We start from the raw sequence: 24872 nt of genomic DNA, 5'->3' as shown, positions 1-24872 counted from the left end.
TGCCTAGGTAACTCGTGTTTGCTTCCTTACTTTTTAATGAGAACATTTGTAATTTCTAGCCTGTACTTTCTAAGGTTTTTTTTTTTTGTTCTGTTTTTTAAGAAATGGAAATGGGCTGGAGAGATAGCTCAGTGGTTAAGAGCACTGACTGCTCTTCCAGAGGTCCTGAGTTCAACCACATGGTGGCTCACAACCATCTAGAATGTGATCTAATGCCCTCTTCTGGCCTGCAGGTGTACATGTAGACAGAGCATTGTATACTTAATAAATACATCCTTAAAAAAAGAAAAGATAAAGAATGGAAACAATTGTGGAAATAATAGAAATAAATTATATATTTTTTTTCCCTTAGGGTTATCTTCCACCTACTAAAAATGGTGTGGAACCAAAGCGACCTAGCCGACCAATTAATATCACCTCACTTGTCCGATTGTCCACAACAGTACCAAATACCATTGTTGTTTCTTGGACTGCAGAAATTGGAAGAGTAAGTAAGCTTTTGTTTGTAGCTATTTTCCTGTCATAAGGAAAGGTTCATCACCATGGATGACTACCTAAGCTCATATGTAAATTATACTGTAAATGAGTAGAAAAGGATTATGTCTCAAAGTGAAACTCTAGCCTGTTCCTGTGGACCATGTAGGCGCCATTGGTTTTCAGTCAGTGATTGATCATAAGCTTCTTCCATGCTATTATATGTTCTTTAGCGGCATTTTAAATGTCTGTATCATACAATGATAGGAATATGCCACCGTTTAGCCTATTCTCTGATGTTGAGTACTTACTTTTGTATACTGTCCCGGCAGACCTACATAGCTTTGCATACATGAATGATTTTCTTACAGTAAATTCTCAGAAGTAGAATTTTTGAGCCAAACAGCATGAGGACTTTGAAAAATTGTGTATGCATTGACAGATGGCTTTCCCCAAAGATGTAGAAAATGTGTTCTCTGATTTATAGTGTTTATTTGCATGCCTGCAAACACTATTATCTTTTAAAAATTCTTTAGCATTAAGTAAATGTTAGCATTTAGTACCCCTTTTGTTTTTTAGGAGAGTAAACATATTTGGTGTTTTTAACTATTTACATTTTGAATTTGCACCCATGTCCATTTTTCTTCTGTTCTTAGTTTTCTTACTAGGTTCAATGTGTTGAATTCACCCTTTATTACATCTTTAAATATTTGTCTGTAGTTCCTTAGTTTTTTATTTATGTGATAATTTACATGTAGATTTAAAATTTCATAGTCCCAAATATTAACCAGTTCTTTGCTTTGTAGTCTTCCCCTTCCCATACTGTTCAATCTATCCATGATTCCCAAAGCTGATATTAATAAGCTAGACTACTAGACTACAAAGGTTTCTTGTTTGGTTTGGTTGGGTTTGGTTTGGCTTGGTTGTTGTTGTTTTCCAAGACAGGGTTTCGAGACAGCCTTGGCTATCCTGGACCTACTCTGTAGACCAGGCTGGCCTCAAATTCACATAGATCTGCCTGCCTCTGCCTCCCTGAGTGCTGGGATTATAGGTGTGTTGCACAGTACCCAGCATAGACTATGAAAGTTTCTTGTTTTATCTTTAAATATTTAATTCATTTTTAATTCATACTGTTTTCACTTGTTAGTGAAAATACCACTAAGTAAATGGCAGTTCTGAAGCCACCATTATTTTTACATACATAATTTTTTTTGAACCTTACTTTTTTTTTTTAAGGCTATTTATTTATTTGTTTGTTTGTTTGTTTATTATGTATACAGTGCTCATTTTTCATGTACACCTGCACACTAGAAGAAGGCACCAGATTTCATTATAGATGGTTGTGAGCCATCAGGTGGTTGCTGGGAATTGAACTCAGGACCTTTGGAGGGACAGGCAGTGCTCTTACCCTCTGAGCCATCTCTCCAGCCCACATACATAATTTTTTATATTCTGCTTCTGTTTCTGAATTTTCTCTCCACCGTTTCTTAGTCTTGCATTCGTTTTCTAGGATAATTTTTTAAAATATTGTTTAAAAATTATTGTAGCTTTTTAGTGTTAACCCTGCTACTCATGAGTTAAAATATACCGGCTGTGTGTTATATACTACATAATGCTACTGTGATGGGAACAAATCCTTGTTTTCCCGGGGCCTGAGATCTGGGGCTTCATGCATATACAGAAAGAAATGTCCATCTCTTTATGTTCTTTAAAGTGAAAGTGGCTGGTGATCACAGTGTAGTTGAGTACTTGAGGAGAGAGAGGTCAGGAAAGGGCTTCACCGAGGAAGCAGTGGCCGAGAGAAAAGCTGGGAGGGTGATAGGGCAAAGTTCAGAGGAAACATAGCTGCTCCGTGCAGGAGTGAGCCTCATCTTTCCCAAGCAACTGAAAAGGCTTCACTGTGACTGAGGTGCAGTGAGAAGAAATAGCATCAGGGACCTTTCTGGGGAGTGAGACAAGGCTCGTTCACGCAGGGCTTTGTAGGAAATGTCAAAGGTAAGCATGTTCTCTTTTTAGGCAGAGTTTACATGTTTCTCTTTAGAGTGATTAAGTAGTTGGGATAGATGCCAAACATACAGCCAGCTATTACAGAAGTGTTCGTGGGAGCCTAGCCTAGAGTGACTAAGGAACAACACCCAGTGTCAGTAGTGTCTTGCCTCCACACAAATGAACTCAGAGACACAAAATAACTGTGTGAGTGGAGAGTACACAGGTGACGTCAGCAGGAAGTGTTCAGTTGTGATGGGCTAGAGGTAAGCTGTAGGGGTGGTAAATTACAAGCCCGTCTATCACTCAGGGGAGCAGATGAGCTGGACGGACTGGGAGACTGAAAATTCCTTGTCTTAAAGGGAGAGTTTAATGTGTCTGGATGGTGGCAGGAATCTGTAATAGCTGTCTTTGTAAGTCCTGCATTTCTTTCAATTCCTGTGTTGGTTTTATTATTGCTTTTTCTAGTGTATCTTTTGTTCAATTACATTTTTTATGGTTATTTATTGTTGGCTTATTCAGAAGCTACTTGTTTGTGGATATTTCCTACTTAAGTTCACATATTGATTTGTTGTTGTTGTTGTTGTTACTGTTTCCTTTGTCTTTCCAGGAAGGTAGTATTTAGTTTGAGACTGTCATTTATACAAATGGTAATACATAACATATGCCTCACTTATTTCTTCGACTGGCTGGAACTTTTTAAACATAACATAGGTGCTAGTGAACACCTTTGGCTTGTTTTTTTCCTGTGTTAAGACTACTACTACTATTAGAATGTTTCGTATTAGAATGGCCTGCACGCATGCACAGGCATGTTTTGAGTATATGAACAAACAGAAGCCAAAAGATGGCAACAGTTCTTCTTTTGTCACCATTTGATTTAACTCTGAGGTGAAGTAGCCTGACCTAGCCTGGAAGCCAGCAATTCCCCAGCAATTCTCCTGTCTCCACCACTAGCTACTAAGATTGGTAAGAATACCCTCCCTGCCTTATGGCCAGGTGTGATGGCATACCTCTTTAATCCCAGCACTCCGGAGGCAGAGGCAGGCAGATCTCTGTGAGTTCGAGGCCAGCCTGGTCTACAAAGTGAGTCCAGGACAGCCAGGGCTACACAGAGAGACCCTGTCTTGAGGAAAAAGAAAGGAAGAATTAAGGAGGAAGAAAGAAACCCCTGCCTAAACTCTGCTCCTCAAATGCTCATAGCCCCTGAGTCCTACCCTGAGGAGTTGGGGTTGCTTGCTTGGTTGTTTGGTTTTTAGGCAGGATCTCAGTATGTAGTTTTAGCTGGCATGCAATTCATGTAGACCAGGCTGCCTGGAACTCACAGAGATCCACCTGCCTCTGCTTCCTTAAGTGCTGCGATTAAAAGCATGTGGCATCATGCCCAGCCCTACCATTAGTTTGAACTTAATTACATTAATGATACATTTATAATATTTCTCTTTTACAAAATTACTTTATTAGAAATGGGTTTTGAGAGCTAGGATGTAATTCAGTTCGTAAACTAGCATGCATGAATTTCACGGTTATATTTCGTAAGCTGGGCGTGGTGATACAGACCTCCTCTCCAGTAGTCAGAAGGAGGAAGCAGGAGAATCAGAAGTGCAATGTCATCTTTGGCTTCATAGCAACTGTCAGGCCATCCTGGAATACACAAGACACTGTCCAGTAACAAAAGCCAACAGAAAGGAATTTTGAATTTTATCAAAAAAATTTTGAAACCTATCAGGATTCTATTTTTTCCTTTTGACTAATTCATGTGTCACCATTGTTTCTATTGTATAGTTCCCACCATAACTTTAGAACAAAAACAATAACAAAAGGTGCTTTGTGTGTGTGTGTGTGTGTGTGTGTGTGTGTGTGTGTGTGTGTGTGTGTGTGTAGTATAGATGACAAAGGAAGAAATGAGAAGAGGGGAGAGACTATGGTGATTTGTATGTAGCATTAGAGGAAAGAGGGAGATCTCTTCCTTTGGGAGTCTTCCGGACCACAGAGATCGGAGAGCTGTAGGTTAGAGGCCTTTTTAAAATTTAAAATTTATTTATTTGGTTTTTTTTGAGGCAGGATTGTTCTGTGTAGCCTTGGCTGTCCTGGACTCACTTTGTAGACCAGGCTGGCCTTGAACTCACAGTAATCAGCCTGCTTCTGCCTCCCGAGTGCTGGGATTAAAGGCATGCGCTACGACGCCCAGCTTTAAGGCCTTTTAAAATTTTTTTTATTTTTTAAACACAGAAAGGAAATTAGTTTTCTAAATCTTGGATGATAGTAATTACTTAGTTTAAAATCACTAGTTAATTGAGCTTGTGAGGATGCTCTGAAGAGCTCCTGCCGAATGCCTTGCTCTCTTATAGATGGATGGTATATACCTGGCCTGGTGCTGCAGGGCTGCAGTTCCAGCTACTCAGGAGCTTGAGGCAAGAGAATCTCAAAGTTAAAACCTGCTTGATCAGCTCTAGGCTAGCCTGTGTAACATAGTGAGATCTGTCTGAAAGTGAAAAGTGGAAACAAGGCTGTAGTCATCCTAGAAGAGGGATTGCCTAATAAACAGGAACCCTCGTGAAACCCTAGTCCCAAGAAAAGGGAGGTCAGGGAAGGCGAGGCGAAGAAGAAGAAATAAGTAGACTCCATACAGTTCCTGAAGGAGGGAAGCGTATTGTAACTTCTTGTTCTACTCTACGGCATTTTGTTTTATTTAGCATTTATTAAGCTTTCACTAGGAATGGAGGAATCCTTTGGCCACTACTGTAAAGGGGGACAGAAGAACTAGATGTTGTTTTGATTATAGAGAAAGTATCTTATGAGCTTAAACAATTTTGAAGACTTTGGGGGAAAGTACAGACAAAATTAACAATGTGAGATGATATATAAAAGGTTGGGCCTAGATAGTGCCTTGAGGGGCCAGCAGGAACACTGACGACTTAGCCACTGTTGTTCAGGAGGATCTTGGTTTGCAATGTCTCCTTGTGACATCGGTACAAGTGGAATTTCATTCCTGGCATTCTTGTAGCTTTTGTTTTCTTCTTTGGTTGCATGTTTCAACTAGAGCACACATACCTTTTCACTGAACCTGGGATTTTTTTACTTGATTTCATTATAAATACTAATAGAAAGCCCTGGGGTGATCCCAGGTTTGACGGTTGAAGCTGTCAGTCCAGAATTTCAGTGTTGACTAGCATCTCTCCAGTTTGTTTGGCCTGAAGCATTAAGCAAGCAAAGAGTGATGGTGAACGGGGTTTGGTTTTCCTGCTAAGAGACACTTATCACTTCTATATTAGATTAGTAAGTGTGTGCTGTAAAATGTAGGGACATTGTAAACTTACTTGTTCCTCTTCAAAATACTGTAAAATGTACTAATGAAAGTAAATTTGCTGTTTGCTACTTTAGGTTTTTTGTTGTTGTTTTTCAAAAAAAAAAAAAAAAAAAAACCATGCAGTATGAAAACACAGGTTTCTGACTTTCATAGAAAATGTGGCCTTTTGGGAGGGTTCTGTGGGGTGTGCCCTTTTGTTGCAAGAGGCAGATACATATTTAAAATGTAAAACTAATGCTGGGAAAGTAGCTCAGGGTCAGAGTGTCTTCTTTTTCTTTGGAGGTGGGAGAGAAGGTTGAGACAGGGTTTCTCTGTGTAGCCTTTACTCTCTTTGTAGACCAGGCTGGCCTTGAACTCACAGTGATCCACCTGCCTCTGCCTCCCGAGTGCTGGGATTACAGGTGTGTGCCACCACACCTGGCGGCAGGAGTGCCTTCTTAATGTGTGAGACCCTTACTTCAGTTCCTAACGCTGCAGGGTGGATAGATGGATTGACAGACGGACGGGCTGGAGTGTTCACAGGTCTAGTCTATGAGACTCTAATGCATGCTGATGTATAGAAGAGTTAGTGGAGCTTTGTGGTCCTTGTTCATACAGTACTGCCTCTTGGCATCCTTGCCTTTTCTTCTTGGTTTCTACTGTCTGAACCATTCAAGCAGTCACATGATCATGAGCATATTGCGTGATCAGTGCCTCGGGTTCATCAGCCCTTAAAAATGGAGCAGTACCTGTGTCCTCCTATAGGTTTCAGGCAAAGTTGGAATGAAGTCAGCAGTAGTTATCAGCAGGTCATTGAAACTGTTGCTATAAGGAAGTCTCCGGTTTCTCACTTCTTTTCAAGTGTCTTGATCTGCTTGATCCCAGCAGCAAACAGAAGATCCTTCTCATTTAGACCTTTCCCTCCCCTCTCTTCATAGTCTTGACCCTTTTTTCTTCCTCCCTCTTAGGCTCAGCTTAGCTTGCTAGCTGTTTCTCACACCGCCTTCTCAGCTAGTCCCTGCAGGCATTGGGAACCCTGCTCATCTTCAAGTCAGAGCTTCTCTCTATGCAGCCTTCTTAAGTGCTTCACTGCCTGATGTGCACATGGCTCAAGTCAAGTGTCTTTAGGACCTGGCGGCTCCCGAGGCATAGCGAGGCATTAAATAAGTAGACTAGAAACCCATCTCATTGGTAATATTTAATAGCTACTATTTTGTAGAGTATGTGTTACCTACTAAATACAGTTTATGATGCCTTCAACATCTTGACAGCCCTGGTTTATGTTTAGCCTTACTAGTGTTCCTTCATGGAAGAACTCTTAAATCTGTTAACTTCAAACACTCAGTGCCGTAGAGCTCGCCCTGGATTGAAGTTCTCAGCTTGACACTGGAGTGCTACAAGTTAGGGTGGTCTCTTTACTTCTCTACCTCAGCTTTCTCAGCCAGACACACAAATAGGTTTATAACCACCTCAGCAGCCTGTCGATCAGAATTCACCGAAACACCCACAACAGTGCTTGACAGAGTAGGCGCTGTGGAAGTGTTAGTGTTCTTTCCCTGTCGCTGTGGGGTTAATAGATGTGCTGTTTACTGAAATATGTGATTGGTTTTCTACATCTTTTTTTTTCCAGACCTATTCCATGGCAGTTTATCTTGTAAAACAGTTGTCCTCAACAGTTCTTCTTCAGAGGTTACGAGCAAAGGGAATAAGGAATCCGGATCATTCTAGAGCTTTAAGTACGTATGATAAACTTACTTCATATATGCAGCTAAACTATCTTGTTAAGGTTAGAGTAGTGTTTGTTTGTTTGTTTGTTATTTGTTTTTCTCAACTCAAGTTTTAGTGTTTTTGTTGTTGTTGTTGTTTTGTTTTTTTAAACCAGAGTCTATTGTGGAGGATTAAAAACTCCAAGAACCTAGTATTGTGAGCTTGTAAATTAAGGCCTAAGGGTAGTTTTAATGTCTTTGCCATGAACTATATTTGGTGATCTGTGTTTTACAGATCTTATTATTTACTTTGTAAAGTTACTTCTTGGACACAGTATTTTATTACAACCTCATAAACCAATCTTTAAAGAACTTTAGGAGATGGAAAGGAAATCTTGGTGTGAACTTCAAGAACACTATTTTGGTTTTTAAGACTGTCTTAGATCCAGGAGAAATACATAGAACTATATGGTGGCTTTCTCCTTGCTTTACGAAAGTAAAAGAAATCAGTGGGGTGGCAGAAATACGTGTATTACCTTGGACTTGTTTCTTCATTCCTTGGTGTTTTATCCTTGTCCGTAATAATAGGCTTGTAACACATTTAAAAAAAATTTTTTTTTGAGAATTTCATCCATGCATATAATGACTCCCTCATCCCCCCAACACACACACACACACACAGCTCCACCTTAGGTATTCATTTGATGTGTTAAAATTGAAATTTATATAAGGTCTGCAAATGGACTTCCTGGCTTCAAGTTTTGAGCATGGCTTTCCTAAAGAGATAGTTGAAGTTCTTCCTTGATTCTCTTTCCAGAGAGGTGTAGACTTTTTGTAGGAGAACTTAGAGGCAGAGATTTGGTACTTAGAAAGCAGCACATTGCTTTCAGGAACACGGTGGCTAGCCTTGACTCTAGCTTAGGCTGGCTTCAAACTTGCTTTGATCCTCCTGCTTCAGTGCTGGGCTTACAGCCTGAACCGCCACACCCTGCACTTGGAGCTCTACAACTGAGTTCATAATAGCTAAGGTCAGCTGCCTCACAGCTCCCGTGTAGCAGAGTGCTTGCAGACCAGCAGATCCCACTACCCCTGCCTGATGAGCAGAACACTAGCGATACTTCGCTGCAGGTTTTTTTGTTTTTTTGTTTTTCCTGTACTAAAAGGATCCTTTTGAAGATGCAAATAGCTGGGCATGAGGCACTCCTGTACCCCCAGCTATTCAATGGGCTGAGGCAGGAGGATGTTTCAAACCAAGAGCCAGAAGAGGAGCTAAAATGAAAGCACCATTTGTGGATGTAGGAGAACGGAGGCACCACAAGTCAGAGACAAGAAGTAAGTGAGGATCCTGACAAAAGAAGAAAGAATAGACATCTCTTTCACAGCCTAGCTGACGTTACCCCTTACTGACAGTCTTTATTCTTGCCTTTCATTATTAGATCTCAATTAATCAGAAAACATAATGGTGTTATGTGGTAAACTGTGGAAAAGACAAATACCACAGAAGAAAGCAGGTGAAGCTTTTGGGTTTAACCACAAAGTAGGCTGTGTGTATAGGCTCTCCATCCTTCTGCACCTGCACTAGAGTGCCTTGGAAAGTCCTGTAGGAGGGCTTGGGTTGGAATTCTGGGAACCCATCTAGCTACTGTTGAGCAGCAAGACTACCTAACTGCAGAGATAGTTACTTTGCATCCTGACATCTTGCTAGTCTGAGGGAGAGTTTTATGGCAGTTCTATTTTATTTTTCTTGTTGGCCAGGTAAATGAATGAAACATTAGTTTGATTTGACCAGTATTAAATATGTTGCAGGCCAGGTGTGGCGGCACATGCCTGTAATGCCAGCACTCAGGAGGTAGAGACAGGCAGATCTCTGTAAATTCAAGGCCAGCCTGATCTACAGAGCAAGGTCCAGGACAGCCAGGCCTGCACTGAGAAACCCTGCCTCAAAAAAACAAACAAAACAAAACAAATATGTATACTGCAGTTGACTAAAGACATTTACTTCTATGTTACCTGTAAAGAAATAACTTTTCCCAAAAGTTATATAAGTAAAATACTGTTTTAAGTTACATAAAAAATGTCACTTCTCAGGAATTTCTGCTTACATTTGATTGTAAGTTGTTATTAATCTTGTAAGGAAGGTCTGCTAACTGATTTGTTAGTCATGGCTATGCACAATAAGGTTCTTGGAATAAGTTTGGTAGTATTTAGAATTCAGACTTTTCACTGAGAAAATTCTTTGGGCCTGAGAAGTGGTTCAGCTGGTAAAGGCTAGGCTCACAACCAAAATGTCAAGAGAAAAATAAATTGAGTTCTGTATTTTTACAAAGAAATTAAATGAAGAATCTGCTGTGTTCTAGGAATAGCAGCACAGCATTACACAAGACCACACCTTCTCAGTATCTCCCAAAAGTTTACAATCTAAAAGGAAAGAAAGACCTAAGTCATTGCTGAATTATAGTTGTGATGTGTGCCTTCAAGATGGAGGACGGACTGAAGAGACACCACAGGGGATTCTAGTCCTCCCTTCTGGGATGCAGAGGACAGTATTGGGGTTGGGAGAAGAGGAGACCTTGTCATTAAGCCCCTGGATAGGAAGGGAATAGGCCAGAAGAACTAGAGTATAGAAAAAGATAAGAAGCCAGGTGCTGTGGCGCACACCTGTAATCCCAGCACTCGGGAGGCAGAGGCAGGCGGATCTCTGAGTTCGAGGCCAGCCTGGTCTACAAAGCAAGTCTAGGACAGACAAGGCAACACAGAGAAACCCTGTTTCAAAGAATAAAAAAAGAAAAGGATGAGAAGAGTGTGGGATGGGGAGAGCTGTGTAAATTCATAGATGCTGTAGAGGGCTGTGGTAGAAATCCATAAAAGGATTCCTTTTTTGTTGTTTGTTTGGTTCGGTTTCGGTTTTTCAAGACAGGGGTTCTCTGTAGCTTTGGCTGTCCTGGAATTCAATCTGTAGATCTGGCTGTCCTTGAACTCAGAAAGATCTGCCTACTGAGTTTTGGAATTAAAGGTGTGTGCCGCCGCCACCACCACCCGGCTGTGAAAGGATTCTTAAACAGAGGAATGACACTGTCCTCAGCTAGAAGATGAACAATGAGGACCAAGCCTGGAGCCAGTTAGGATCCTTTCACTTTAAAAAAAAAAAAAAACAAAAACAGAAAACCAAGTTTATTATTATTGTATATATGAGAGAAAGTGTATGTGTTAGCATGTTGGGGCGGAAGTCAGAGGGCATCTTTGGAGGCTGGTCTAGGGGCTGAACTCCAGTCAGAGCTATGGAGCAAGTATCTTAACCCTATATCTCACTGGCCTGCATTCTTATCGCTACATGCCATATTAGTGGTATTCTCTGACGTACAAATGGTGTTTAAAAGGTGAGATTGGGAAGGAGCTGGCTGCCCTCTCAGATCTGTCGTGCTTGAGATGTGAGTGCACGGAAGGTGCCAGTGCTCAGAAACAACATTACAGGAGCTGGCCACCTCACTGTCACTTGCATTTCTAGTCCCTCTTGTCTCCTTAGGTTTCCTGACAGCTCTCCTATTAAGTCTTTCTCATACCTTAAAACCCTGCTTCTTGCTGGGTGTAGTGATGCATGCCTTTAATCCCAGCACTTGGGCAGAGGCAGGTGGATCTCTGAGTTTAAGACCAGCCTGGTTTACAAACTGAGTTCCAGGACAGCCAGGGCTAGACAGTGAGACATTGTCTCCAAAAATCAAAAACAAAAAAACCTCTGCATTTTGTTTGCCCTGTTGCTCTCAGCAAAGGCGCTCTGTATTGTGTGCCCTCCTCTCTGACTCACAGTGTTTAAGCTCCATAGTCCCCCTGAATGTGCTCAGGTGCTGACCACAGTGGTGTTCTCACTGCTCTGTCTAAAGCATTTCCACCTTGAAAGTTTTACTGCATTTGATGTCAATCTCTTTCTCCTTGAAATTGTCTCCTCCCTCTTCTGACCTCAACCACCTTTCTTCAGTGGACTCTTGGAGAGAAGCTGCCTAATGTTGGGCATGGTGACCTTTAATCCCAGCAGGGGGAGAGAGGTAGACTCTGAGTGAAGAGGCTAGGTAATGAGACCCTGGGGGTGCTAGTGGGAATAGATTGGATATTTTCTCTGGAATTCCGTGTTTGTCCTACTTTTTACATCCACTGTTATGCTTAAACTAGTCCAGCTTCAGATTGCGTAAGCTGACTGCCTTCACCTAAGTACTTCTCCACTTCATCAGAGTCAAGAATTTAAAACTTCTCTAGTTTTGCCACCTGGCAACCTAAACATTTCTCAAATCTGTTTGTCTTTTGTCATTGCCCTCATTTAAATCCTTAAATCTCGTCTTTATCTTTAGTACCTCAGCCCTAAATGATGTATTAACGCATTTCTCTACTTTCTCAGCTTTTCTTGTCTCCTGGTAGCAGCCTAACTTATTGATGCACATCTGATCTTACCATTCTCCATCATCCCTGAACTCCTGACACCAACGGAATAAAATTTCCAGCTTCCTTAGAGTGACACACAGCACAGATGTGGCCCCTTTTCATCGTGTTCCCTCCCTCCCGTCCTGCTCAGTGCTGCAGTGCTCTCCAGGCCTCAAACCTAGCTGCTCCTACTTTTCACTCCAGGGATCCTTTGCTTCCCAAGCTCTTCAGAGTCTCTTGACAACCATCATCTTGTGTGGACCTCACTGAGCATCATCTCCTTCTATTGGCTTTCGTCGCCTGGAGTTCTCACTACCTCACACGCTGTTTTGACATAGTAAACTCACATTTTGTTAGTGCTCTTGTTTGTGACATCACATTTGTAATCTTCCTGCTACACCTTCCCACATGCTGAGAGTACAGACATACGCTTTTAATCAGTGATTGGTGTTAACTGGTGAACAAAACTGTAGAGTGAGAATCAGGCTCAAAGCCTTTTGTTTCCTGTCCTATAATGGAATGTTAGGTTTAGTATGTTTAGTTTTTTTCAGCCTTAAAATTCTAAAAGATGGAATTAGAATATTCTGATATTAATGAGGAGATAAATCAAACAGTTATAACCTCAGAACACCACCGTCTAGTAGACCAGTCTGAAGCAGTTGTACAATCATATGGTATTCACCAGCAGCATGGCTATTGAACACTTACAGTGTGACTTGTACAACTAAGGTACTGACTTTAAAGTTGAACTCTATTTCAATTTATTGAATACAGTCTCGTGATTAGCACTGGTAGTTCATAAGAACAGGGATTCAATATCAAGATGACTTTTATATATTGCTAGCTGTAACTGGAGTCATGAAGTACTCTTACCACTGCAGGTCATGGTAACACAAGAACCCCACCTCCGCAGGACTTCCCACAGTTCCTAGGGTACTAGTTTCTTGCGTCCTTGGTTTCCAACTGCTCCAACAATGTTGCTTTAAAGGGTTATTTTCCCCTCGTTTAATTTCTTTGGCTTTTTATCAAACGCTGATTAAGCATAGGTCTGTGAATCTTTTTCTGGACTCCTGTTCACACTCTTAATCATTGTGCTTTCCTAGCAAGCCTTGAAAACAGTCTTCCCACTTTTTCTATTTCAGAGTTAGTTTGATTAGACTAAGTTGCTTACAAAAAACTGTGTTCTAGGAAGTTGATTGAATATCAGAAAGTTAATCTACAGTTCATTTTTGTGAAAAACTGAAGTTCCTTAATCTCCATAGGTGCAGAAGAGGCAGTTGGCTAAATTTTAACATCTATTCCTGATTTTTTTTTTTTTAATTTAAATCTCAGCAAACTATTAATGGAACAAAAAGGGAACTGCTTCAGTGTTCCAAAAAGCCCACTACCAACAACAAAACTTCAGTTAATATTATAGTTAGTGGAAGCCGGGCGCAGTGGTACACACCTGTAATCCCAGCATTTAGGAAAGCAAAGGCAAGTGGGTCTCTAAGTTCAAGGCCAGCCTGGTCTACAAATCGAGTTCAAGACAGCCAAGGCTACACAGAAAAATCCTGTCTCAAACAAAACACACACACACACACACACACACACACACACACACACAATAGTTAGTGGTAAAAACTTGAATCTTCTGAGACTGTTACTAATGCTAGAATCTCATTACCTAGTATTGCCCTGGAGGTCCTAGTCAGCTTAGCAAGGAAAGGAAGTAAAGATTAGGGAGACAGAAATAATTATCTTTGTTTGCAGATTATTTACATAGAAAAAAGTCGCAAGGATTTACTAAAGAAACTACTAGAAATAATACATGTATTAATAACTAATACATGTAACTGAACTTATTATTATTAATTCATAACTGAACAGTGTTGGCTCTGTTTCTTAACAATTAAACTTTATTATACAACCCAACTATCTTACACAAGAGGGAAAAAAGGTTAAAGGGAAACAAGAGTGAACCTCCCAGTATCCGTTCCACAGGACGGGTCCTTAGGTGTCCCTGTGAGTTGGTTTGGCCTGTTCGCTGATCCTTTTCCTGAACCTCCTGCCCCTCTTGTCCTCTCCACCTGCCTGTCTCTCACATGCAAGGGTCGGTCCCATCGAGGGTTGATTAGAAACACAATAGTCCAGGTGGAGTCCCCTGTCATCGTCCTGTCCCCCTCCTCACCCCCAGCTTCCTAAATTTCAGGCCCAAGATGGCTCCACCCAGTCTATCTCAAAGTTAATCTCAGAAAGTATCCGTGGTATGTCCAAGGACAAAGCCCGCCAACACTGCTTTCACCTGTGACAAAGCCTACAATCCTTTCCACAGGACAGTGTTGAAATTGAGACAGCTATGCAGTCTTAGAGTCATAGGGCACAAAAGATGTGCAGGGTGTAGATGCTAAAAACTATGAGAAGCACAGCAGAAGACCTAAGGTAGATGGAGACGCTGTCATGTTAGCAGAGCAGAGGATTGAGCGTGGGTGCATGCCAGTTCCCCAGATTCATCTGGAGTTGCAGTCTACTCAAGACCTAGTGGGGTCTGTGACAGTGGCTTTGTCAGGGTATGGCTGGGCGTATAGCTCCAGGTGGGAGCAGTAGCTTGCTTAGCAGGCACAAAGCTCTGGGTTCAGTCACAAATTACAGGATCTGCTTTATTAGTAACAAATTTACATTAAGAATATAGTAAAGTTAGTTTTCTTCCAGTGTAAAAAGGATCACAGACTTTTACCCCTGTTCTGACTTGCTCAGCTGGTAGCAAAGCTGTCTGTTTCTTAGGAGATGGTTGTTTTTAACAAAATCTCAAATGTTCTGTTTTACCAATAAAAACTCAGGTGCCAGATACTGGGGGCAGGGAAGCCTGCTATCTCAAAGAGGCAGAGAAAGCACCCAGTTGACCTTCCTCAGAAATGTCCCAAAAGGAAACGCTCCTTCCCCTGCTGTCTCAAAAAATGTCAAACCGAATGTCCCTCCCTTCTACTTCTGTGTGTCACTCTATCCTCCTGACTGCCTCTTACTCGCCATGGTTTTTTAGTGTTTTTGTTTTTTGTTTCCCTATGTTCACTCCTGTGAACTGGTTGCTTGCTCTGCCCCTTGACTTATGGTTGATTCAATTTAATTCAAGTAGAAAGCTCTTGGGTTGAAGGTGTGTGTTAGGGTTGAGCCACACCACAACTAGAAACAGGTTTTTCTTGTAAACAATACAACCTAAGTTTTACAGTGTGATCAAATATCCTACAACAGGAGACAGGTTCCATTCTGTCACTCCTTGTAACAGCCTCCTAGAAGATTATTACACTGCTTTTTAAGGCTAGTTGTGTCAGCATCTGCCATGGTAGCTTAATAAATGAGATTTCTACATAACACATGCAGCCACTGCACACACTTAGTCACTCAGCTCTTTTTCTGCTACTCCAGTCTTTCAGCTCACCATTCTTCAGGGTCTGCCTGGTGGCCGTGGCCTTGCCTCACAGCCTATTGGGAGCAAAGAGAATCAATATATTGTGGGGTAGCTTGGAGCAGCTGAGCTGCTCTCAGTTGATACAGAGCCTGCACTGCCTTATTTTTTTTTTAAATTATTTTTATAAGAGTAGGATTGGGAGCTGGGCGTGGTGGTGCGTGCCTATAACCCCAGCACTTGGGAGGCAAAGGCAGGAAGATCTCTTTTGAGTTTTGAAGCCGGCCTGGTTTACAAAGTAAGTCCAGGATAGCCAAGGCTACACAGAGAAACCTTGTCTCAAAAAACCAAAAAACAAAGAGAGAGTAGGATTGGGCCTATTACATATATAGCAAAGGAGATTTCTGTCTGTTTGCTTTTTGTAATAGAAATCCACAAACATAACTTCAAAATATCTTATCTCCAAGAGAGAAGGAACATGCAAATTATTTTAAGTAACAATTGCTAGCATTTAGTAAATATAGTATTAGGTAGTTTAAGACAGTTTTCATTGGGTTAAACTCATTTAACCCAATGCTGTACGATAACTATTATTTTCACTTACCGGATTATGAAAATAGTGACTAAAGTGACTTGACAAGTCAGAATTCTGCCTTACTGGCTCAAGGACTTGTTCTCTTACTGCCCACCCCATGCGACCTCCACAGAGTTGTGGTGTGAAGGCTGACACGCTGTTGCTGCATTATGCTTCCAGTTACTATTCCCACTGCTGTGAAGGAGGGTGCCACTGGGCCGTGTGGTGAAGGCATGCAGAGTAGTTGGTGTTTTACTCAGGAGTGAGAACCAGGAGGATTAAAAGTAGACTGGTGAGAAAAATAATAGAAGAGTTGGCTTACATGTTTATGGAGGCTGAGGTGTCCCACAGTGCTCCACTACAAGCTGAGGAAGCAGGGCAGCATGGCTGAGCCTCAGTCCAAAGGCTCAGAGAAGCCAACAATGTAACTTCCAGCTGTGGCTGATGGCTGGAGAGCCCCGGAGTGCTGGTGTGAATCCTGAAACCCAAAGGCCGAATTCCATTGTTTTTTTCAGTTCTGTCCTGTACACTTCCCAGCCCCCCTACCCAGTTAATTGGATTGTCTCACCCACATTGAGGGCAGCACTTCCCTCACCTAGTTCATGAACTCACATGCCAATTTTTTCTCAGACACCCTCAGAAACACGTTTGGATTCTATTTTCAGTGGCAGTTATTTGTTGTCCCGGGAGAGTTGAGTTTTGTTATTGTTAATTGGGATTTTGTTTTGTTTTATGACAGGGTCTCATACTGTAGCCTGGGCTCCCCTGGAATTCACCATGTAGACCAGGCTGGCCTGTAACTCACAGCAATCCTCCAGGGATTACAGAGTCACTTTGTCCTGCTAATTAAATTAGTGTTCTTTATAAGAAAGGATTAGCTAAGGTTGGGTGAGTAATGGCAAACACATAACTTCCTAATTTATATTTGGTATTAGTTAGTATAATGTCTTGATGGCTCTATTTTCCAAACTAATATCCAGAGGTTTTTTTTGCCTTTGGGAGTATGAAAGTCAGCCAGTAAAATACACACAGACTTTAAAAACCAAATCTCCAGCCTACAAAATAACTTATTAATCTTGCATCAGAATCTGTGTGGAGCTTTTTGAACCATCCACTCATGTCCCTCTTCCCCAGTCTCAGAGTGGTCAGTTATAGATTAGAATGCTCCAGATGTAACTCAGATGTGAGAAACCCTAATATAAGACAGCACTTCAGTAGACTGCCCTAAACTTTGCCACCCAAAAATTCCAAACTGTGAGTGTGATCACATATGTCAGAGGCTGGCTTCTTAGTTCTGTTGATGGCAGTTCGCATCCGACATCTGCTTCTCTTCACGGAGTTATCAGCGTGGTCATGATTATTGTGCAGCAGCTCTGAAACTGTGCTTGGTTATGCTCACAACCACTCCACCTCAGGCCCCCATTTCTAAGATTGTTGGAATATTTTCTCTGGGCATTTCTGTTGGTTCCTGTCTTCAGAGGTAACTACTGTCACAAGTTTACATGTGTTGTCTTAGGCAGCGTTCTATAGCTGTGAAGAGGCACCACGAGCAAGGCAACTCTTAGAAAGGGAAGCATTTAATTGGGGGCTTACTTACAGTTTCAGAGGCTTAGTCCATTATTATCATGGTAGGGAACATGAAGGGCACATTCTGGAGTAGTAGCGGAGAACTGCATCCTGACCTGAAGGCGCGCGCACACACACACACACACAGAGAGAGAGAGAGAGAGAGAGAGAGAGAGAGAGAGAGAGAGAGAGAGAGAGAGAGAGAGAGAGAGAGAGAGAGAGAGAGAGCACTCAAAAGACACTGGGCCTGGCTTGAGCTTTTGAAACCTCAAAGCTCACCCCTAGTGACACACTTCCTCCAGCAAGGCCACACCTCCTAGCCCTTCTCAAACAAGGCCACTCCCCAGTGACCAAGCATTCAAAAATAAATAAACTGTGGGGGCCATTCTTACTCACATCATCATACATGGGAAATAGAGTCTTTTACAGTAAACTGGAGGACAGTGAAAGAAGAGCCATGAAAAGTAAAACTGTTAGGGCCTCCTTTTTTGAAGTTGTAGAAAGTTTGAACTGAAAAGCTGGATTTGCTACAAATAACTTGAAGCTGAAAGGGGCAGATTGACTTGCATAGTGAGTTTACAGGTAAATGACAGAATTGTTACATGGTAAAGAAAATAGTTGGACTTTTTCTTTTCATAATTTGAAATTAGAGTTAATACAGTTATAGTAAATATTCTGTTCATTTTTCTGGGCCTTCAAAACTTAATTTTATCATTGTTCTTTATTACTTTCCTTTGAAATAAAAGGGTCCAAAAATAATCGTAATTTTAAAGAAAATCATTAGTATCTTAGAGTAATAACTAAAAAGGGCCAGCCATCCCTGGAACACATAAGTGGTTGAAAGACTGCTCCTGTGGGCTGCAATGCCATGGGGCTCTGCAGAGTCTCCTTCCCTTGCTTGCTGTGAAGCGTGTAAGATGGGTAGCTGCTCTTAGCTTTCTAGGCAACCAACTAGAAGATAATTGAGTAGGTTATTTTCGACTTATTTAGGTTTCAGATTTTAAGCTCCTTTTTAATGTTATATTGGTAATATCTTTAATAAACTTGTTCTACTTGTTTTATCTTCAATGCGTTTCAGTTAAAGAGAAATTAACTGCAGATCCGGACAGTGAAATAGCTACCACCAGCCTACGTGTCTCGCTGCTGTGCCCAGTAAGTGTTTGCTAATGCTTGACTTTGAGACTGCTATACACACTTCTTTCTACTGAGTGTGAGAAATTCTGCTTACTTTAAGAGTCTCTCTGTTCTACACTATCAGCTTATCAAAATGGAAAGACACTGAAGCATAGGGCTGTGCGCTGGATAATTCTAAAGTATGCCTTACTCATGATGTGTATCACCTAAGAACTGCCTTCACTAAACAACTGTTCCAGTTAAAAGAGCAGAGTAAGGTGTGCTATGGTCTGTTCCATACTACACTAATTCAAACCGACTCTTCTGTATAAAAATGGAGCCCAGCCACCCACACTGCAGTTTAGCCGTTTTGTCAACAGTGGATGTAAGAATCCACCAGTTTAAAACAGACTGGCACATATCTTTAATCACAGCATTTGAGAGGCAGAGGCAAATGAATCTCTGGGCTAAAGAGTAGCCTGGTCTTTATATAGAACTCCAAAATGACTTTATCTTCAAAAAAACACAAGCAACGATGCCATTCTCAGTTCTGCATGCGTGCGTGCATGCGTGCATGCACACACACAAAGAGCATCATGCCTGGAGATTCAGGCCTGTAATTCTAGCACTTGTGGGCATGGGGCTGAGGCAGGTGGATGACCATGGGCTCAAGGCCATCTGAGCTACTATAGCAACACCCTGTCTTAATTTTAAAAAGAGAAAAGGAGAAAATTCTGTCTGCCTGGCTGAATTCCTTATGCCTATAGAATTAACATAAAAATACTTTCTCTTTTCTTTTCTTTTCCTTTTTTAACTTAAGGATACTTATAAGCCAGAAAGGGAAGAAACAGTCATTTGAATTAAACAAATAATAAAGTCATATAAAATTTGACCAAATGATTAAACCTATAAGCAAAAAATATTGCTAATTTGTTGTTGGTCTCGTCAAGATTAGGGATGGCAATTGAATATTGTCTTCATATGAAAGAAGGTAAAAATTAATAAGCTGCTGACATTTTGATTGATCAAATTAACCATATTCAAATATATTAAGAATGAAAGGACACATGTCTTCTGATTTGCCTAGTTTGTTCAGGAAGGTGGGATCATTGACAGCTTTCAGCTTTGAGATCCCACTAACCTAAGAGAAAGGTAGTTCCTTTGTTCTTGAAGAAGCAAAAAGTTGTTTACAAAAAAAATTCCTTATCCTACATCGTAGCCTTGGATTGTTTATTAAGTCCTGGCTTGAAGATAAAGCCATCGATGTATGATTAACCTGCAGTTCTGTCCTTGACACGGATCCTAAAGCTGGGATCCCTCCCTACTCTGCACACCTTCATGGCCATAGAAGAAACACAGTTAGAAGCCACTATGTCCTATGGCCATGGCTCTGTTCTATGAAGGACCTTCCTTCTGAGTCCTCTTTATAGCCTGTCTGCCATAAGCGAAGTATTGTTACTATTATTAAAAGTTCTTTAATAACCAGACAAATGTTATAGCAGCCTGTGTTGTAAAGGAAACTAGGGTTGTTGTTGTTGTTGTTGTTGTGTATAAGTGGTTAACTATGTGGGGAAATAAGTAGTTGGAAATAAAAGGACAAATTAATTTTTTAAAAATTTTAAAAAGATGTATTTATTTATTATTTATTTATGCAGTATTTTGCCCACATGTGCCTGCACACCAGAAGAGGGAACCAGATCTCATTATAGATGGTTGTGAGCTACCATGTGGTTACTGGGAATTGAACTTAGGACCTTTGGAAGAACAGACAAGTGTTCTTAACCTCTGAGCCCTCTCTCTAGCCCCAAATTAATTTTTTTAAAGAATCATAAAATTGGCTCAAGACCAGGAAGGTAGAAACCTTAAACAAAAAAACCTTAAACAAGACAATTTAAAATGATGTATCTCATTCTTTTTCTCTAATCTTAATCTACTCCTTTTCATGGTTTCTTGATGCTTCATTTCATTATAAAAACCCCACTTGAAAGAATTTGATAAATTTAGAAGAATACAGAAGCTTTGTTTCCCACTTAAATCACTAGGGAAGTCTTGTTTCCCTGTGTTCCCATCTTAAAAGTGTTTACTGCTGCACTAATATTTAATATTTACAACATTGAGCACGTGACTACACGAAAGTGTTCGTATAAAAGGCAGCCCCACTGTATATGGTAGTAGTTCTGTCTGTCCATGGCATGAGCTCTGCATCCTATGACTCAGTTGCTCCCCCCTGTGACTGGGAAATGTGGACGACATTTTGCTTCTTACTTCTTGATTTACTGAGCCAGCTTCTAATTCCATGTCCCCCTGTGCTCCTCTCTTATTAGTTCCAACAGTCTTAGCTGTTCATTGTAAATTAGCATCTGCTTTCAAAATTCAGATTTTAAAAAGCTACTATATCTAATAGATAGCACAGTATGTCATGAGTTCCTATTTGGCTAAAGGGATAATCCCCCTACAGTTATTCTGGAACAGCAAGGCCATATATTTTTAGGTGTGCTTTTGCTCAAAAATAAAATACAGTTGTGATAATTCATCTATATATCAAATTTATGGAATCATAAAAAAGAGATTTGTTCTTTGAAATATGTAAATATGTCATCTTACTGTGCATTTCTATTTCCCTTTTGTAATATGCAGAGCTCAGAATAAATGAGTTTCTGTTATTTGTGTGCCATTTAGCTAAAGGCAATGAAAATAATTAAAATGCCTTTTCTCTTTGAGGATTGTCAGTTCTAATTTATTAAGAATAGAGATGGAAATGTTGAGAAGTCAGATGCAGCCTGTTCCAAAGACCTGTAAACCCAAAAGCAGATAATTTAAAGTTGATAGAAGAAAGAAAATGAACTAGAAATTTATTTTCATGAGTACTTATTACTATGAAAAACTTAACCAGATTTTTAAAAAATGTCAATCACACTGTTTTTATATATAAAAAAAAAAAAAGACATGTTGTCATGGCATTATAGGGTCCTGCTGGTATAAGCTGGCTTAGACTTCGGTCTCATGCAGCATCATGAACTGAAGCACCACTGAGTGAAGTCAGCCTCACTAGAATACATGTGGGCTTCCTTATGTTTGTCTGTGGTAATGCAGACATCCATCTTGTCCTTCAAGATACTGTCCTTCAAAGGGAAGGGAACTTTGTTATCAAAAGATTAAACTGATTAGAGTCTCACTCCTTCTGATACTAGGTTAGAGACAATAGATGACACTTGAGTCATACATTTGATCATGAATTTTGTTTTCTTATTCTATTGTAACAGTTTGCTTTCAGACTGTAGGTCACCTTGTTGTGAAGCTCACCACAAAGGCTTGGGATCGTTTTCTTGCCTGTGTGTACGCACAAAGGGCTAACTAAACAGCTTCATGACACCCTTTACTGAACTTACGTTTTCTGGCAACAGAAAAATCCATTGCCTGCTGCCACTAGCTAAGGCATTTATTAGTCCAGCAACAGTTTCCAAGTTATGGTCTAGATGATGGTGCCAAATTGAATTTTTATCTTTTTATTTTTATATACTTTCAGTGGCAGGGCACTTGTGTTTTGGAAACAGAGAATCACATTGCCCAGCCTGGCCTCCTATTCTGTCCGAAGATGATCTGGAACAGCCCTCACTTCCCAAGGGTGGGGATTCCAGGCACACATCTGTGAGTGACAGTGCTAGGGCACGGACTTCCTGCGCGTTAGGCAGCTGTTCTGCTCACTACATCTCAGCTCCATGTTGACGTTTATATTTTAAATTAGACCTTAACTAGGAAATGCAAATTCCTGCTGGTTGCTTAATATTAAGTGAAGAAAGCATAGGTTGATGTGTATGGGAGCTGAGTGCCAGCACACTAAGCTCCCCGCTGCAGAGCTGTTGGGTTCCTCCTGATACTTCATGCAGACAGGAAGGCAGGAAGAAAGATGATTTCAGAATCCAAGCAACAGACCACAGAATTTATTTACACTTTGAAAGAGGTATTTGTTGAAGGCTTTCCTTTCACAAGCCTTTATTCCTGTAATCCCCGGTGTCATTCACATCTTTCAGACATAGAATTTCTCCCAGGACTGCTAGCATGCTCAGCTGACAGTTTATCAGTATACAAGACTACCATCTTACAGAATAGCAGGTTCCCTTCCAAAGCTGGAGACAAAGTCATGAGTCTGACCTAGTTCCAGTAGGAGATACACAAACAGTGTAATCTTATTCAGGGGTGGAGTTTGGGCACAGAAGAGAAGGGCACTTGCAGTTTACTCCAGGTCTGTCCTCTCCCTACTTTGGACATGATAAATTGATGTTCCTCCAGTCTCAAGTTCTTAGCATGTTCAAAGTCCTTTTTAAAGTCTGCATCCGGTGGAAGTAAAAAGGAAATTATGCTACTTTCTAGATAGAGAAGGAAGCCCAGAAAGGTTAAGCATTTTCTCTAGAAGCACAGTAAATCATTGGTACTAGAACAATAACTTAGGGCCCCATGACAGTTGGTTTCCTTAGTAGACAAGGAAATGACACGTTTCCCTGAAATTTTTGTAAGCCAAGAACCTTTTCCTCTTTTAACTCATAAACATACAGAAAGCATTATAGAAAGTGAGTAGCTCATCTCTGTGGCCATTATGGACTTTGAGGACCCTGTGAGTGGTGATAACAGCACTTGCTGTGCAGGTCCCCAGGCAAGGCTTCTACCTTGGGCCCAAGTAAGCAGATTAGGATCAAAGAAGGCTTTCATATGTGGAATAGAGTCAGCTCAAGCAACAATTACTAGGCAAGAAAAATGAATGAGGTTAAAGTTCATATTGCTCTCCCTGTCTTCTTTTTCTAAAGCTGTAATTAGATGGTTCCTAACTTTTTTCAGATCAAAAACTGATGTAAGAGTGTGAGAGGGCGGGAAATACAGCTCAATGGCAAAGTGCTTGGACAACAAGCAGAGGCCCCAGGTTCAGTGTTTGTGTGTGTGTGTGTGTGTGTGTGTGTGTGTGTGTGTGTGTGTGTACACTGTCTGTCTGTCTGTCTGTCTGTCTGTCTATCTATCTATCTATCTATCTATCTATCTCTCCATCTATCCATCCAGACCTTCCCAACAAGAAACTCATCTTCAGGGGCTGGGGATTTAGCTCAATGGTAGAGCGCTTACCTATCAAGCACAAGGCCCTGGGTTTGGTCCTCAGTTCTGAAACAAAAGAAAAAAGGCAGCTCATCTTGAGCCTGTAGGTGGTATGAATGGCCCTTGTGGTAGGCGATCCGTAGTCACTGGGTTCGATATCCAGATACACTGTAGTGTTCTAACCTTCAGGCAGGCTTCTCAGAAAGGTGCTTTTTGTTATTCCATGGTAGTTTAACACAGAACATGTTTTTATATTAAAATTTTAAATAAAAAAAAAATAAGATGTAAGTATTACATTTTCCCTTTCCCTTTCCCTCTTCTAATCTCTCCTAGGTACCCCCTCCCTTGCTCACTCTCAAAATCATGGCCTCTTTGAAGTGTTATTTTTTAAAGTGTGATATATATATATATGCATATATATACACATATATAGGTATGCATAGATATATGTAGTTATATATGTGTAATAACATTTACAAATATATAAATATAATCTTCTCAGTCCGTATGATGAACGCTTACCTGTATGACTGTAACGTCAGAGTTGTCCATTTGGTGTCTGATAACCAATTAGGAGGCTCATCCATGGAATTGCCTATATATAGTCCTTTGTCTAGGAGTGCGGCCCTGTGAGATTTCCCTGTACTATGTTAGCATGCCTGTTGGTCTTACCCTCCCTATTCAGGTCTTTTTAGTCAATAATATTGCTACAGTATCATGGGCAAGAAGCTTCCCTGTGGTTTCTAGGAGACGCAGTCTCAGCACATCTCCTGCCTCTCTAGATCTCACCGTCTTTCCACCCCCTCTTCCATGATGTTCACTGAGACTTGCACGTTGTATTTCAGGAAGTCATTATTACAGCCTAAGTTTTCAACATGTACTGATACTGACCTTTCTCCTCCTCTCAAAGCTTGGAAAAATGCGGCTGACAATTCCATGTCGAGCGCTTACCTGTTCCCACCTCCAGTGTTTTGATGCAACTCTTTATATTCAAATGAATGAGAAAAAACCAACGTGGGTCTGTCCTGTCTGTGACAAGAAGGCTCCGTATGAACATCTTATTATCGATGGGTATGTATGTTCACATTTCTCCTTGTTTTGAAATGACCCTCTGCTATCTGAATTTGAGAGAAAATCTAGAAGTAGTTTTTTCAAAGTTGTTTATTTGTAGAATTTCATTATTCTAGAAATCAGTGAGTACTTAACTATTGTAAATACTTTTCATCTTTATTGTAAATACTTTTCATTTTCAGGTTTAAAAAAAATCATTTATTGGGGCTACAGAATGAC

The 24872-nt window shown here is 40.7% G+C and overlaps 1 protein-coding gene across 1 annotated transcript in view; it reads left to right on the top strand.

Annotated features, from left to right (window-relative positions):
- Pias1 (protein inhibitor of activated STAT 1) overlaps positions 1 to 24872 on the top strand; it is a 111992-nt gene that overhangs the window by 71661 nt on the left and 15459 nt on the right. The window contains exons 6-9 of the mRNA XM_051156628.1: positions 353 to 487; positions 7380 to 7485; positions 18466 to 18539; positions 24493 to 24653. Coding sequence (XP_051012585.1) covers positions 353 to 487; positions 7380 to 7485; positions 18466 to 18539; positions 24493 to 24653 — 476 coding nt within the window. The remainder of the gene's footprint in view (positions 1 to 352; positions 488 to 7379; positions 7486 to 18465; positions 18540 to 24492; positions 24654 to 24872) is intronic.

This window comes from Acomys russatus, chromosome 14, assembly GCF_903995435.1.
Source record: "Acomys russatus chromosome 14, mAcoRus1.1, whole genome shotgun sequence".
Lineage (NCBI taxonomy): Eukaryota > Metazoa > Chordata > Mammalia > Rodentia > Muridae > Acomys > Acomys russatus.
The sequence above is the reverse complement of the archived record's forward strand: the minus strand, read 5'-3'. Positions and strand labels throughout refer to the sequence as shown.